Below are 16,894 nucleotides of genomic sequence, written 5' to 3'. Positions count from 1 at the left end.
TGACCTGGCCTAAACCAGCTGAGTTTAGCTTGGCAGAAGCTTTTGATGAACTTTTTAGTAAAACAGAGAAATTACAATTGAATTTGAGCATCTGTCAAATCCAGACTTGCTGCATCAGGCTAAGCTGAATATATTGCATCTGCATGGAAATCAAAGAAAGTTAGCTGAGCTTTATAAGTAGTGTGTATAAATATTTTAAATATTTGAATAGATGAATAATCTTTAGTGGGGTGGTGGAAATGACACAAATTCAACATAGTTACACTACAATTTATGAGGCTGATCTACAGTAGATATTCCAGAATTTTTATCATACAATGCTTTCATAAATGAAAAATCATCATATCAATAAAAATAAAAACAGCACAAATAAGAGATCATCTCTGTAGGCACGCTGGTGTCCATCTCCAGTTGTATTGGAGCACATGACAACTTGCATTTTTATCCTGTACCCACAGGTTCTTGGTCAAAACTGCAAAGAAATATATCTGAGTAAAACAATTATTTTTAGACACTGCTGCTAAAATACAGTTCAATCATAATTATAATTAAACAGGCACCCCACATGCTGTAAAGTGTGGCAGTCTAACCACAGTAACAAACATTGCTTCAGGTGGAGCTCCATGCAGAGGGATCTCTTCCTGTAGCTAAATTTGCTCTGGGATTTCTGCAATAAACTGAAGGCTACAATCAGGCAGCCTGTGACTCATGCAATGCACCATTTCTAATGTCTTTTATGTGCAGAAATGAAAATAAAAGCAGATCTCTTGTTCCCAGAGCCCTGGAGGGGGGAGCCCGCACGACTCACACTGTTTTACAGACCCTTGGTCACTGAAGGGCCGACTGACACGCACGGCTGCAGAGCCTGTGGCAAAGGGAGTGGGAAACAAACAGCACTTCTTAACTCAAGTGTTTTATTCAAGCTGCAACCCCTCACAGCAGACACATTTCATAACTTCTAGATCTATGTTCACACAAAGATTGACAGAAAAAGCCAGCCTTGAAAGAAAACATGAAATCTTTTTAATGTTTATTTTTCCATGAAAAAGCTTTACAAGGAGAAAGAGGCTGCACGGGAGAAAGCGTACATTCTTTAATCACTGTTTATCTGTTGGTTTGATAGCCAAGGCTGACATTTCTTCTACAGTGTATTTATTTGTTCTCATAATATTACAGGACATTTACCCTTTATTTAAAAAGGATCATCATCTATGAATGTTGTTAAGAACAGCGAAGAATTTACTCAACCTGTAGATGCTTTCATTTTAATTCTTCTCATATTTTGTAACAACAAATGTAAACCACATTTTTAAAAATTCAGATATGTGAAAGGCTTTGCATCAAATGTAATGAAGAAACAAAGGTTTAGTGTCTCAAAGAACAGACAAAATTTTCCAATGCCTAAAAAACACCACTAAAATTCTCAAGGAAGAAAATAAAACTCCTGTCTTTCCCCTTAAACCACCTGGAGACATTTACTGAGGTGTTAAGTGCTCAAATGTGAATTTCCTCACTAGCATTGTACTGCTGGGCTTTTCAGATACCCCAGCAGCAGAACCTAAATAAGTTACAGGTTTTCAGTGAGATAACCTGACCCTTCTTGACTGCCCCCCTACACACAACCTTCTGCTGTGTAAAGCATCTTTGCTGATCTGTAGAACAGATGAAAACAACTCCAAAGCAAAGACCAACTCTCCACCCCTCAAATACCAAGAGGCATCACCTCTGCCCCTTTAGATCAGTGCATGTTTCGCCTTCCATCTCGCTCAAATCACAATTCCAGCAAGCTGTTTGAAGTCTCCCTACCACATTTGTTCTGGAGCGTACAAAAGAGGTAACAATAGCTTCACAAGTAAGCTCACAAGATTGAGAAATAACCTGTTCTGAAGTATTTTGTAAGAAATGGAGTTTGACAAATAAGCACCTTACTTTCAAATTAATTCAATAACATGATGGAGAAGGAAAACTCTTCACAGTTTCAGAATTAGTAGAATTAAATCCTTCTGAAGCTTGCAAACCATGAAGGTTAAATAACTTATTTCAATCAGTACTCCAGTATTTCTGTAAAGAAACACTTTCAAGTATTGTTACAAAAGGCACTGATTTTTTTCTTCAGCCATCAAGATGTAATAAAAACACAGAATTTCTGTCACATTGGCCAAACTCCTGGCCCTAAAGATATTTGCCACTAATCTTGGAGCACCTGGATTTCACCCAGCCACTGTTCAACCACTACCTTCTTTTTCTTTATTGATTTTCTTACAAAAATCACATAGATCCATCACAGGTTTAATGATACAATGATTAATGCTACATTAATGGTAATGACAGAGAGGAGAACGTTTTAGTTGTTCTAATGCTATTTTAAAAGTGAAAATGGACTCTTCTAAAGTTAAATATTCAATAGATAAAATATTTAGCAATTTGTTTCCCCACTTTAATATCAATTAATTTTTAAAATCTGGAAACCTGATTTGGACATCTGATTCAAGCAACTCTCAGGACAGATTCCTTGAATGTATAAACCTGGTATTTCAGTTTAATCAAAAGCTTGGAAAATAGGCTTTTTTTTTTTTTTTTTCCAATGGATTTAAAATCAAATTGGGAATTGCTGTTTTGCTTTCTATGAAGTCTGACAATGGCCAGATGGGTTGAATTTCTCAATCCGTAGTCAAAATGGGAAAGAATACACTGTGGAATATCTCCTGAGGCATGCTGAGTACAGAGCATTAAGTTAAGGCAGATGTATGAACAGGTTTTCTTCAAATAGGATTTCTTTAGCTCAAAATTGTCAATGTTTCAAAGGAACTAGGCAAGACTTACAAAATATTTGCAATTCTTTGGTTAGCCCTAGAGCCTGCGATTGGACAGAATTCCCTGGTATGCTTGAAAGCAAAGGACCACCAAAGAGGTAAATGAAGCAATATTTAATTATAGCTACACAAACATTCCTCAACTCACACCCAAGCTTCCAGCTTCTCATCTGCAGCAGAAGTGCATTACCTGACAATAATTAAACAACCTGCAACAAGACAGCAAATTACATAACAGCTAAAATATTTAACCTATAGCAGCTAAAGTATTTAATCTCTAGCATCAAAGTTTCCTGAAACCAAGAGCCATCAAAATTCCTGCACAGGCTACTCAAGTTTGATGGGATGCTCTGAGACAGCTACCAATAACTTCAGGACCTCAGTAGACAGGGCCAGAGGTAAAACTCCTGACAGTAGCTGCATGAGTGCAAAGCTTGATGAAGCAGACCTGAGGACATCATCTTACTCTAATGCTATCTAGAATTACTTGCTGTTTACATCCCCATCCCTGAAGCAGGGAAGGGGCAAGGAGCTGGTGGAGGGAATTATTTCTGCTTGGATCCCTCCACTGTAGCAAGATATGGGCTGCATATGTTCACTGTAGAAACTACAGGAGGAAAGGACAGACCAAAAAACCCAGCTAAAATCCCCCACAATTATATGACAAAGAAATTAAGATAAACTTGGAAACTCAATCATAGGTGTGATGAGTCCTGAACAGGAATGAATCCTAACCCTAAATGAGAGTAGTGACTTTATCTATAAAAGTACCAAAACTATAAAATATAGATCAGCTGCTTCTAATGGAAGACAGTAGTCAGATTTGGTTACATGAACATAATGGAATGTAAAATACTAGAATATTGTTTCTAAATTAATGATCTCTTGTTGAATGCAAAACCAGATGTTGTGATTTAATTAAAAAATAGCCAGGTCTCACATTTTCAAAAATTACCTCCATTGTCACCATTCCTATACTTCGTTTGCTTGGGACAGAGAAGCTCCTCTAATCCCTGACAAACCAACTTCAATAAAAATTGTAGTGATAAATTCTGAATACTAAATGTTGGCTAACATAAATCAGTAATATTAACTGATTATATGAGCAAGTGACCTGGCAGATTTCAGTCGAGAATTTCTGGGGGTGACTGATGAGCTGCTGTGTGTGGAAAATTCTCCTTAGGTAGCACAACTGCAGCCTGGAGAACACAATGTGTCACAGCACATCTCACACATTCTACAACAAAGAAAATTTAATTTTGAGTTCACACTTCTGTGGGAGTGTAGCCTCAACGTGTCCTTGAGGTAAGTCAATGAATACCAGTGATTATGTACATCTTAAGACTGTACATAAATCTCTGCTATTGTCTGCTAAACTAAAACTATTTAAAACAAAATCTATCACTCATAACTCTACAAAGTCAGACGTTTAAAGCTTCCACGTACATAGAAAACTTTTTTAGGAAACAAAAATTCAAGACAATTTGTGGTCAATAATACCTCTATCTTTGCTAAAATAAATAGTCAATAATTAAAGGAATGAAAGGACATAGCCCTACATAAGAAGGAAAGTCTCTTCATTTTCATCATCCCCCTCTTCTGAGCAAGAGGAAAGGAATAATTTTTTCTTGATGTTCTCTCAACAAAACAGTTTTACCCATGGTTTCAATTACAATATTTTCCTACTGAAATAAAATCAGTGCTTTAAGAATATATACAATATACTGGAAGCCATATGCACCTTTTCTCAGGATAAGCAGATAAGGCATTTACCTGATGCTATAAAACTATTTCCTCATGTTTACTCACCTGGTCTGTACTTGCTTGGTACCACACTACCACAGCATTATACCAACATAATGCTCTACAGGTGGAAGATAGGAGAGGCCAAACACAAACTGAAGAACTGCATCTAATAGAAAAGCTAAAAATTATGTAATAATCTAACACAAAAAGAAATCAACTAAAAATATATGCATAAAATATGTGCCCATCAATAGGTTCACACAGTCATCATCCCTACCCTTCCTTCAACAGAAGGGAGCAAACTACAGAAAAATATTACTGGATTCAAACAACATGAAAGAGCTATTAAAACAAACTATCCTCCCTCTTTGAAACCACATTATCTTTTTTCTAGTCTAATAAAAAATATTATACTGCAATTGAATAAAATTATTAAAAACATCTCATGGAACTATTAATACATCCATTCAAAACCAAAAGCTGTCCCAGAAATGCAAACACTACAACTAAAAAACTTTAAATGCCACTGAACTTGTTTCCATTTTACAAATCAACCATGACCACTACTCTTTAGAGACTTGCTATAGTCTTTTAATGCTTCATTAAGGTCTGCTGCAAAACCTGTTAAAGCCAGTACAAAGTTGTTTGGAAAAGGCCTTGAATTGCAAACTTTTAATGTGGGACACAAATCTGGGAGTGCTAAGCCATTCCAATCTGCTTAGAATATTTGTATCAGGGAACATCAAAAAACTTAGTTCCCATACAAAGAGGTAGCTGTCATCAATATATCTGATTTTTTTTATAGAATAATAACATTTCCTATTTTTCTGCATCATATTTGGAAGATACTTTCTGGTATTTAAATTAATTTCTTGTAGTTTGTACATCCTATTCAGTTTGCCTGTCTGGTGAAATTTATGGCACTTGTTGCTTTACTGTAAGAGCAGCTTGTAAACCCCGGAGGAAGAAATGGAAATAGTATCCCTAAATATTGTAAGCTCTAAAAAAAAAAAAAATCTGTGCTTTTCCAATCACAGAACATTCAAATATCTGTACACTCCAAGTAAAACAGAAGTAGTGACTCTGGGAATGTGCATCTGTATTTCTTGGACAAACAAACTTTATGTTAGACTATAGGATTAAAGGCCAATCACACTGAACACAGAGACTGAGCAAGGAGAGAACATTTAGATAGAAAATGTAACTACAATATTGTAGTTAAACATTATACACTATAGTTAAATAAAGTGAGGAATACAGTCTTTCCCCTACAGCAATACATTAATTGAAAGTGTCAGTAAAAAAACAGATTTTTGATTTTTTTCTTTAAATATTGGAATATAGGCAGAATTTGATGACCTGATCCAAATGAAATAGAAAAATATAATGTCATTCTAGCTGAAAGTTTGAGTTGGGGTTGTTCAGCCTGGAGAGACCTTCTAACATCTTCCAGGACCTGAAGGAGCTACAAGGGCTGGACAGAGACTTTTAACAAAGGCATATAGGGATAGGACCAGGGGAATGGCTTCAAACTGAAAAAAGGCATATACAGATTGGATATAGGGAAGAATTTCTTTACTGTGAGGGTGCTCAGACACTGGCACAGGCTGCCCAGAGAAGCTGGGGATGCCAGATCCCTGAAAGTGTTCACAATCAGGCTGGGTGCAGCTCTGAATAACCTGCTCTAGTGGAAGGTGTCCCTGTCCACAGCAGGGGGTTGGAACAAAATGGTTTCAGTCCCCTTCCAACACAAACCATTTTATGATGGGACAAAAAGATCCATCTGATGAATTACACATTCAAGGTGACTGTGACAGTTCGGTTCGTTATTCTGAACTTCTGTATCTAATGCTTGTTTTTTTCAGAGAGCAACAGAAAATCTGCAGGCTGTCTAGAAGCTGATTGAAGGTTTCCTAGCTACTATCCAAAGGTAAACAGACAAACAAAAAATTGTGAAAGACTGAATTTTACTAAAGTGTAAAAAATAATAAATGCCCAAATTAGTTTCTTTATCTTCATCCTTCCAACAGCATTTGCCATCTGTGAACAAAGTAGCAAAGCTTTTTCAGTCTTCAAAATGGCATGTGAGAATTGAGAGGCTTACACAAAGGGGCTGAAACAGTAAATTAGAAAAGTTGCTTGAAAACCAAACATAAGAAAAATAACATTTCAGCCCTTGCTCTACTGACAGGTGAGATAACAACCATTTCTGGTTCCACAAAGAACTTTTAGCTAGACTGGCATTTCAATGGAAGGAAGAACCACACCAGTCCATATGGTTTCCTTAAACAAAAACCTCTCGGGTTCATGACCAACATTTCAGTCAGCCCTTAAGTAAAAAAAAGCAACAACTGACAGCGGGGATTTACTAACAGGTGTCAGGAGTAATTGTTTTAGAAAAGACTATATAAAAAAATTATTTCACTACTGCACCTCCTAATACGTGTGACAATACTATCCTTCAACTTAAAATCTTTTCAGAACTGATCATCATGACCAGAGCACAGGGCCTAACCCAATTATCACTTAAGCATGATGGAAACTCTTCCAGCTCAAGTAATGAACTTCCACCACCACTATCACCCTGCCCCTACTTATTATGGCAAATGGAGGACATTTTATTTGCAAAACCCTTAACCACCAAGGACAGAGTTTTGCAAGAGAGCTTTAAAGCGTCTTACTCAAAGATTAGGTTACCAGTGTTCCAGCAAAAGATCAGAAGCTCTAAACATAAATCTTAATAATCCATTATCAAGTATACAATTCTGGTTCAGTGGCCACTATAACAAATCCAAGGCCTAACAGTGACTTCAAAAGACTCTGAATCAGACTTCAAGAGTGTAATATTCTTCATAATATTATATATATGTAAGACAGAAGTCTTCAGAATAGTCTTTGCAGAGAAATCATAAAAATGGGAGTGAATCACCCTGTTTGAAATGGTTGACATTTAATTTTTGCAGTGTAGATATTCAACTGTTACCTACCACTTTCTATAAAATGTAAATTGGTATGTATCAGAAAAGCTCCAGCATAGCTTTGTTGTGGTGGTTATTTTATATACATATACACATTGCAAAGAGGCACATTCTTTGTTAAAAATCACCATGAAATTCTTCTGCAGGATCTTGAATGCTTCCTTTTACAGAAAATTTCCCATGAACCTTTGCTCTTCATGTAAGGCGGTCAATGTTGAGTTAAAGCAAAATATTCAGCTTCCATAAAACTAGAGCTGCATCTAGTTTAACATGTATTTTCCAAATAGTCTCATTTCAGAAGCATAAGAAAAATAAGCAAGATACTTCTTTTATAGACAGGAGAAAGAAACTTCCTTTTGATATTCTATTAAAATGTAATAAGGGCATAAAAGGAATTTTGAAATGTTAGTCCAAAATTATCTACTATTACACCATTTACAGTGCAAAGATCTTACAGTAACATCACAAAGTAACACTAGCTCTTTCAAATGGACTCTAAAAATTGTTGCTCACTTCTTAAGACTGGCAGACATCCAGTATGTTCACACTTGGCAAGAGTCTACAGTATTACAAAGTTATTGCTGCTACTGTTACGTAAAGAAATGAGGTTGTGATGATAAATTTTCCCATTAGACTGTAGGGAAAACTACTTCATTTTACCAAGCATATTATTTCTTAGCATGGTCATAAGCTCCAGAAAAAAACAGAGCGAATTTATCTATTTGTACTTTCTCCTATAGAAATGGTGGATTTTGCTCCTATAGCAAAATAGTGTGAAATCAGCTGGCTTTGTGTTAGTTGGTTAGAAAGGTGTGTATCAGTTCCACTTGAGTTGAGCTGCCTTGGTCTGTGCCAGTGACCTGCAAGGGCTGGCTGAAGGAGACTCCTGCCATCATACAGGCACTGCTACCTTTGCTGCAGTAGTAGAGGCACGCTTTGATGGCCAGGGTGGCTTCAGCTGACACACAGCTCCCAGGCAACTGAAAAGGAATGACAGTTTGACAGGAAACATCCTTTATTTCTCCTGTCAGACACTGTTCTTGCAGCAACCAGGTGTTATCTGCAAAAGAAGAACAGATTTTATCATTAGGGTATTTAACACCATGTCTGAAAGCTACAGAAAACACTAATTCTACCTGTAGGACAACAAGGACTTTCCACATGCAACATTAGGGGAAATTTCCTTCCTGATTTTTCCAGATGTGAAGAGAAAAAAACCAAAAAAAAAAGGGAAGTAATTTACAAATTCTTTATCAGTCATTTAAAGAGGGAGAGATCCATGGCTTTGCTTCAGCACTATAGGTGTACCTATACAGTACATCTTATTTAAATGCAATGGAACTGCAATTACTCCTATACACTATTTAAAGGATATTAAAATTTATTCTGATATGCACAAGCAAAACTTCTCAAATTAATGGGTACTATACATTAGCATCAGAGATCTAAAACACCAGGTATGATATCTGCCATAAATTCATTAAACTATAGGTAAAATGATGGCATTTCCAAACAGCAGTGTTGGTTTTATAGGTGGGCTGGTGCAATTTAGCAATGTTCAGGCTGACTGTTAGAATGAAACTTTATTTAAATATTTGAGAGTATGTGAACTAAAAAATGACCTGTTCACTACACACACCTTACTCATTGCACTGAGCCATGAAACAATGCAGCATGTATTAATTCAAGCAAAAAACAGTCTACCAGGTGTTTGGCTTTTTTGAATCTTTACACTCCAGCTGTTAAATGCATCAACTCTAAAAATCATGTACTGGATCACAAGGTCAAACAGGAACACAGGATGGGGAGGGACATCTTGATTCATCAGACTGAGATATCTTGCACTGCAGGATGTGCTGATATCACCCTTCCCATCCTAACCAGGGACTTTACCTTCTGCTGTGATAAACCAGGCACTGGGGGCTTCTTCATTCAGTTTTGAATCTGGAGGAAGAGTCAACTTTAATAAAAACTGAATTGTCTGGCCAGGAGCTACAGTTAGTGAAGGAAGTTGAACATTTGGTGCAGATTTAGGCAGTCGCGGAAGGTTTGTTATTTTATCCTTTTGCACAGGCAGGTTATCTGGAACATCACATGCTTCTGGCTTCAGGATAGGCAACTATCAGTAGAAATAAAACAAAATATTTATTTTTATTAGTACTGAAAATAAATGGGCTTTCACAACACAATCACAGTTTCAAAGTGACATCATATGGCTATTGGCCTAAAACTTTCTGACAGCGTGCAACAATACTATGACAAAACAGAAAAAGGGAATAGAAAAAGGGAAGGACAAAATGTTTTTTTAAAATGAAAAAGCCTGATTAAACCAATATAAACACAAAAAAACCCCCAAATAAAAGCAATATTTACTATTAAAGCCATAAAACCCACAACTACTTTATACTATCCCTTAATTTAAAATCGTTACAGTTGGTTTACATTTTTGCTTTAGATCAACTGTAAATGTATTTCCTTTTAGTTCTGGTGTTAAACTGCATGCTGCAGTAATAAAATCCAGGATTTTAACTATGCACATTGCACAGTAAAATGGAAGAGAATTTCCCAGAAAAGCCACCAACATGTTATATGATATGAACATTTAAACACACATGGAGACTGTGTATTATTAAATTCAAGAAACATATGAGAAGATATTAGGATGATTATGTCATAAATATATGTATATATATATTTTAAAAAATCTTTAAGATAAAGTGGCATTGTAAGGTGGGCATGAGCACAGATTTGCTTATTTACAATCAAATAAAGCTGTGCTCAATTTTGACAGTGGTTTTGATTTGACAGCTTGAAAGCCCTTTATATATCTTGCTTTAAGTCACTGACCTCCCAAAATCATCTCTTACAGCTTAATTACAGGGCTTGGTAATTGATTTCACTTCCTTTTTTTACTAAGTGAACATGCTTTTGAAATGCTTTTCATGCTGAAAACCTGGGCTGTACATTTTAATTAACCTTTTCTAGAGGGTTGCCACTTTCTGCTTTCCATGCAAAAGTTGTCTTTCTGAAGACTGAGGCTTTCAACAACTGTGGTAACAGGCAATGTTTATTTGCCTGATCATCACAAAACATCCTGTGGATACAACTATTGTACCCACAGTTAGCTGTCTCATTTTTATCACACTTGCTGAAACCTGAAATAATAATTTATATCAAGAAAAACCACTATCAGCTTGTTTAATAAGTATTACTTGCCATGGAAAGAATTTTTGTTTCCAAATCCAGCACTTTAATCTGATGATTATTTGTGTCTGCAACATACATCAGGCAGCCGTTTTCTTCAACACACAAACCTCCTGGTTCATTGAAAGCTGACTGGGTAAAGCTGGAACCAACAACATTGCCTGCTTCTCCTGTGCCTGCCAGGGTAGCACAGTTCTTCATCTTGGGATCCACAACCTTAATCTAGGATCAACAGAGGCACAGAAAGCTTCTCTGAGAAAACCCAGCCAGATTTAGATGTTCTCTATTATCTTATGTCCCACATTTCCAGTAGCCAGCACTGCTTTTTTGAGTACCTCAGATACCAGGTGTGCATCCTAGACGCTGTGTTATCACTCTTTACCAAGTGACATGTCCCATCTTCCCCCACTCCCTCATGGACTTCACTTCTTCCTTTGGTCGTCATTCAGGGTTTCCTTCCATGATTTTGGAGATACCTAACTCTCAGCTATAAAAGTATGCTGGATGACTTGTTTTTCTAAAGTTTGCTGCCTTTCTAGAAACATTTGCAAACAGTGAGAGAATAACAGAATTGGCAAGCTAACTTCTAGATTATTTTTCTTCTAAAAATAGATTTATTTTTTTTGAACAGCAAAAAAGTTTATAATGTTTTATTCAAGATCTGAAACAAAATATCATTTGCCTTAAAATTTCAATAAGCATTTACTGTTATATACCTTACTCTTCAAATCAAACAGATTACTTCTCTTTCAATGCATGTAGTCAGTGTACAGTTAAAAACCTTCTAGACATGAATGTTTATATAACATCACATTAGAATAATCATGCATAACAATGTCTCCTATGCCAGAGCTCCATGGAGGTAACTCATAATACTTCTCAAAACTTAGATGTCTTTTTTAAGGGAAAAACAAGTCCTTTTGTCCTCTCAGTTTTATCAAACATGCAATATTCCTGAAAAAGCCCTTCTAGCTCTTTTATTGTAGTTCAGCATCTTTGGGAACGTACACAGAAAGTTTTTAGTCTGAACTGCAACTTGGCACTTTAAATTCACCTTCCCCAAGAGACCATCATATCAACACAGAAGAATGTGACTACAAAACAATGGTAAAGAGAAGGACCAAGGAAGGAAGGAAGGAAGGAAGGAAAAAGAACCCACAAAGGAACTTGTGTAATTAATTTACTCCGTTTAACAGGACCAAGCAAAATCTGTCTATGTTACTAAAATAATTATTTGTAATAATAAAAATTTTCAAATCTGTATATAACAAGTTACTGTACACTTACCTTATGATTATAGGAATCTGCCACATAGAGCAGCTTTCTTTTCTTGTCCCATGTTACTCCCAAGGGATGCTGCAGCTTTGCATTTATGCCTGCTCCATCCACATCACCAAAAGCAAACAAATTCTGAAAAATTATTTTATTTAATTAATAGATTTGATTATTCAATGTGGACATGAATTTAAATGATTTCAATTAAATGGAAATTCACTGACTTTAAAAAAAATCAAGATAATTTCAAAACAAGGATACTGAAACCTGGAAGCGTGGATCCTAACCACAGAAACAGAAACTCTCACATCTAAGTTATAAATATGAATCCAGCTGATTTAATGACCACACAATGCTGAATCAAATTGGCTATTTTAAGAATAAGTGATTTCTTATCTAAGGAGCAACAGTCTGCACTACAACCTGAGCATCACAACTGCCACACATTTGCATTCCAAGCAGTGAAGTTAAGAAATTGATGGCCATGGAAACTGATTTACCCTCTCACCCCAAAAGTGGTTCCTCCAGGTCAGGCTTGAGGAATATTAGTAGGGCAGTGTGGGGAAGTTTGAGGTGATTACCAATGGGTCTCTCTCTCCTCCTACAAGGTGCTTCACTGCCCCGTCCTTGAGCGAGATGGTTCGCACGGTGCTGCTCTCGCTGTCGGCCACGAACAGGCAATTCCAGGGCTCCTCTGGGGCCAGGGAGAGCCCCGAGGGCTGGGCAAACCCTGCCTTGTGTGGGTAAGCGTTGTTCCTGTTCTCCTCGTTCCCACTCCCAGCAAAGCGCAGGCAGACTCCTTTCTTTAAGTCACTAAAGGCAAATAGCACCCAATTTCAATCATACATTTGAAACAGCTCAGACAAGATGCATAAACAGAAGCTACAGAACAGGTTATAAAACAAACTGGAATGCAGCAGTGAGGAATTACTCAATGCCTTTGTGCTAACTTTTATATCACCTCAGCACATGATTCATTACTAGGTAACTCAGCAAATGCAAGGAAAAGTAACATTCAATTATATGAATGAACTTTACAAAGTCATAGCTGTATAGCTAAAGTAGCATCTTTCATTTCATCTAACACATGTGGGAAAAGGAGGCAGACTTTTAAGCATATAAACCTTTAAACTAAATAATTTTGAGTTTAATTGGATTATCTCTCTCTTTGGGATTTGAAAGCTGTTTATCAAGACAAGCAGCAATTTCACATTTCTCTTAGTCCAGTTGCTTACCTTCCCTTTGGTAGTTTTCCACCTTCCAACATCAGTGCCCATATCTGGTGAATGCCTGCCATTGCTATCCATAACACATCATCTTCCTGCGTCCCTGAAACTTTTAGAAAGGGACACAGAAAACCAGATTAAAAAAAAAAACCACTTTGGAAATGTTTTATAAAATGAAGAAATCATCAAACCAATCTGCTGTCCCCCCCTCCACCCTCTACTCATCTTCCCCACAAGGGAAAAAAATAAAACACAAGCAAAAAAACAGAGCAAGAGAGAGAAAGAGAGAAGGTCTTTCTTCTACTTGCTATTTTTCTTCTTTTCTTGCTATTTTATTCCCAGGGGTTTAAAAATCATGGCTTTAATATCCCTATCTGATAAAGACAATGTTTCATGTGAGATTTGCTCTTTGCAACATTTTCTTATTGTGTCTGCTTCACATGGGTTTTTTTTATTCGCACTAGCCAACAAATAAGTACCTATCTTTGCTAAGCATGGCTTTGGGGGGGATGCAATCTTGATTTTTTTTGCTACACTAGTGACAAAATTAGATACTCCAAAAAACTACTGGGAGTTGTTTACAGGTTTTGAAAGAAATAACTGTGGTAGTACCATTGTACATTATATACAAAGGACATAATGTTTTAAGCTAAGGGTAACTGATGCTTGCCCTGGAGAGCATCAACTGCAGTTTATTCAAGCAGTAAATGTGAGCTGGGCGTTTCTGAATTTCCCCCTCAAGTAAGCACCCAGTTTCCAAGTTGTTCTCCATAGGCATATGTGAATGTGCTGTCACAAATGCAAGATGCAGATCTGTGGAACAGTGATCTTCTGATCAAGAAGTGTTCAAGCATGTGTCAAGCAGCTATTTTTTTTTTCAACTTGAAGTATAAAACTACTATTCAGCAATCCAAATCTATAAATAACTACACAAAGCTTGCCCAGATAATACTTCACAAAGAAAATTATACAAGTGGAAATTGAAGACAATATTTGTAGTCTATAGCTTTAAACATAATCACAGTACAGAAATAAAAAATGCATGAAGACAGGTTGTGAAAGACAATGAAAAAACTCCCAACAACCCAAAACAAAAGAAATTTACATATCTTAGTCTTTCCTGAAAATCTTAAGGAACAGAAAGTTAACATTCAAAAACTGCATTAAAATGAGGACAGTATTATCTTTTTAACACTGTCCCATGTAGTTACAGACAACATCAACATGCTTTTTTCTATATAAATCTATTAAGTATTGGAATAACCATCAGCCACTCAAGACAAAAATAATCTTCTAATTGCTCAGAGAAATTTTTTATTCACATGAACTTGTAAAACATTGTGCATCTCACAGCTGTTCCTGAACACAATATAATGGATAATTCCATCCTCCCCACCCCCTCAAAAAAAAAATATTTTGGCATTTCAAACTAAAAGCAATGTTACGTGAAATGCTTGCAAGCATTTTAAATCTGACAAGTTAGTCCAAAAAATTAAATTACTACCACTCCCCCAACTGAGATCCTGCCATTCTTCTAATCCTAAATCTTTTCTACACTACACACTACAAGAGGGGAAAAGTGGAATCCTTCTTTCTCAAGAATTAATTTCTTTAAACTGTGAGCCCTCTTCAGAACAATACTAGTATGATTTTAACAGAGCTTTTCTTCAGTATTTTCTGTTTCTTGGATCAATATACAAGTTCCCAAGACTGTTATCAAATTAACTCTGGTAACTTTTTTCTGCAACTCCCTGCGGCTCCATGTTTTTACATAAACTAGAGCTCCAAAAATGAAAGTCAAACTTGCGAAGTTCCTCAAAGCTTTTTCTTGATAAAAAAAAGGTTTGAAAATTGAGTTGCAAAACACACATTTTATAAATTACCAGAAATGCTACCTAAGTACCAACAATGCCAAAACCACTCCAGTATAAAAAATGAAAACAACACGTCCCTATCCCAATCACTTTTTGATTAGAGCTCATTTCTAAGAGATTTAAATTGAGAAAATGGATTATGAAATCACTTTGCTCCTTCCTATACAGTAACTTCTCAACTTCAGGATTTTCTATTTCCATTATGCAGATTTTGCACTTTGAGATGTTACTATTCTAAGTACCCCAGAATGAAAACTGTTAAAATCACTGGTCTATTCAGAAAGTGAGCTTTTTTATCTTGCTATGCTATGCAATTCATTCTGAGTTATCTCAGAAAGTTCTGTTAATTATTTAATATTCACTTTATCCACCAATTAAATGAAGGAGTAAGACTTGAACTGAGTACTGTTGAAAAATCTGTTCCATTCACCTATCCAATTCCCTGATACCACAGACTGAAACTCCCCTGTGACACCCAGATGATGAAAAATTGAAAAGGCTTCTTATTCTAATTCTGCACCAAGAAAGATGTATGAAATATGAGACAAAAGTATCAATATTAAATTCAAATTTTACTGAATATGTAAGATTGATAGAAGATCTCTTCTTCAACTAGAGAATAAGGCAGTGAAAATGGGTAAGAGCTCTCTAACTGTCATAAATTTTAACACAAATATTTTCTACTGGATGGCCACTAGAAAAAAGAGAATGGATGCAAACATGGAAACAGCACAAGCTCTTTGTGAAATTCAGTCAGAGCTTTAATAAAAAAAAATTACACAACCCCAGAAAATGAAAACAAATGCTACATAGCAAAGGTATTTTTTCACACAATAGTCCTCACATGGTTTAATGCTTTATGTTCTGATACAAATGACAGAAAAATATTTTCTTTCATGATAGAACAGTTTGAGGATATCACCATTGTCATCCTTGCACAGTTCTCACAGGAGAAGGGGGTCAGGAAGAGCCAGAATGCTAAAGTTATGGTAATGTCATCATTATAACAGCTCCTTATCATCCATGAATGGAAAGTATTTATTTCTAAAGAATTTATTATAAAACAACACAAGAGAGCAAAGCAATTCTCTTACATTTATTCAATTAAGAGCCACATTCCAACCCATCTTGTGCTGTTTTAAAAATGCAGAGTAGTTTCTCCTTATTAGGGTATGTGCTTTCTTGTCTCTGGTGTGCCTGTATGCAAGCGAGGTATGGCTTGTAAATGGGATATCCTCGTGTTTTAAACATTCACTAATAGCGAGCTACAGCTCTGAGTGCACAAACATTCCCCATTAGATGATGCCTCAGTAATTGTACAATGCTGCAGCTCCTGAATCTGCATCTGCTACATCTGCATGTTAAGAATTCACAGTACTGTCTGTACACAGGCACATCTTTGAACAATCAGAACACTGCTGACCATTACTGGTGAGTCAATCTGAATGCACAGAATTACTTTGGCACCAGTCAGGAGCAGTATCTGTTTGAAGGGATTCCATTCCCAGGACTACCCACACTTCCAGCTTCTCTGTCTGGGACTGCATGCTTACTTCCAGACTGGGAATTAAAAGCCTGGGAATCAAAGTTACATTTTGTGGCTGGCACCACTGACATTTTCTAAATAGACTGAAGTCTGAAAATATTATTCCTGTCTACTAATTTTATCTTTGAAGAAATAAAAAAAAACCAAGGAAGAAGTCTGTTGGTACACTCATCCTCTGCAAATTCTCAAGAAGCAAAAGGGGCTACACACCACACTCTGCAGTTCACAGACA

General features: G+C 36.4%; 1 protein-coding gene across 1 annotated transcript in view; it reads right to left on the bottom strand.

Moving 5' to 3' along the window:
• Window positions 1–1,002: 1,002 nt before the first annotated feature.
• NHLRC2 (NHL repeat containing 2) overlaps window positions 1,003–16,894 on the bottom strand; it is a 32,263-nt gene continuing 16,371 nt past the window's right edge. Inside the window, exons 6-11 of the mRNA XM_005520757.3 lie at window positions 13,252–13,351; window positions 12,598–12,829; window positions 12,029–12,151; window positions 10,754–10,963; window positions 9,431–9,656; window positions 1,003–8,597 (exon numbers count right to left, since the gene is read on the bottom strand). Coding sequence (XP_005520814.2) covers window positions 8,332–8,597; window positions 9,431–9,656; window positions 10,754–10,963; window positions 12,029–12,151; window positions 12,598–12,829; window positions 13,252–13,351 — 1,157 coding nt within the window. The 3' untranslated portion in view covers window positions 1,003–8,331. The remainder of the gene's footprint in view (window positions 8,598–9,430; window positions 9,657–10,753; window positions 10,964–12,028; window positions 12,152–12,597; window positions 12,830–13,251; window positions 13,352–16,894) is intronic.

The sequence above is a fragment of the Pseudopodoces humilis genome, chromosome 9 (genome assembly GCF_049639895.1).
Source record: "Pseudopodoces humilis isolate 2021_Gansu_Grassland_sample_001 chromosome 9, ASM4963989v1, whole genome shotgun sequence".
Classification (NCBI taxonomy): Eukaryota; Metazoa; Chordata; class Aves; order Passeriformes; family Paridae; genus Pseudopodoces; species Pseudopodoces humilis.
The sequence above is the reverse complement of the archived record's forward strand: the minus strand, read 5'-3'. Positions and strand labels throughout refer to the sequence as shown.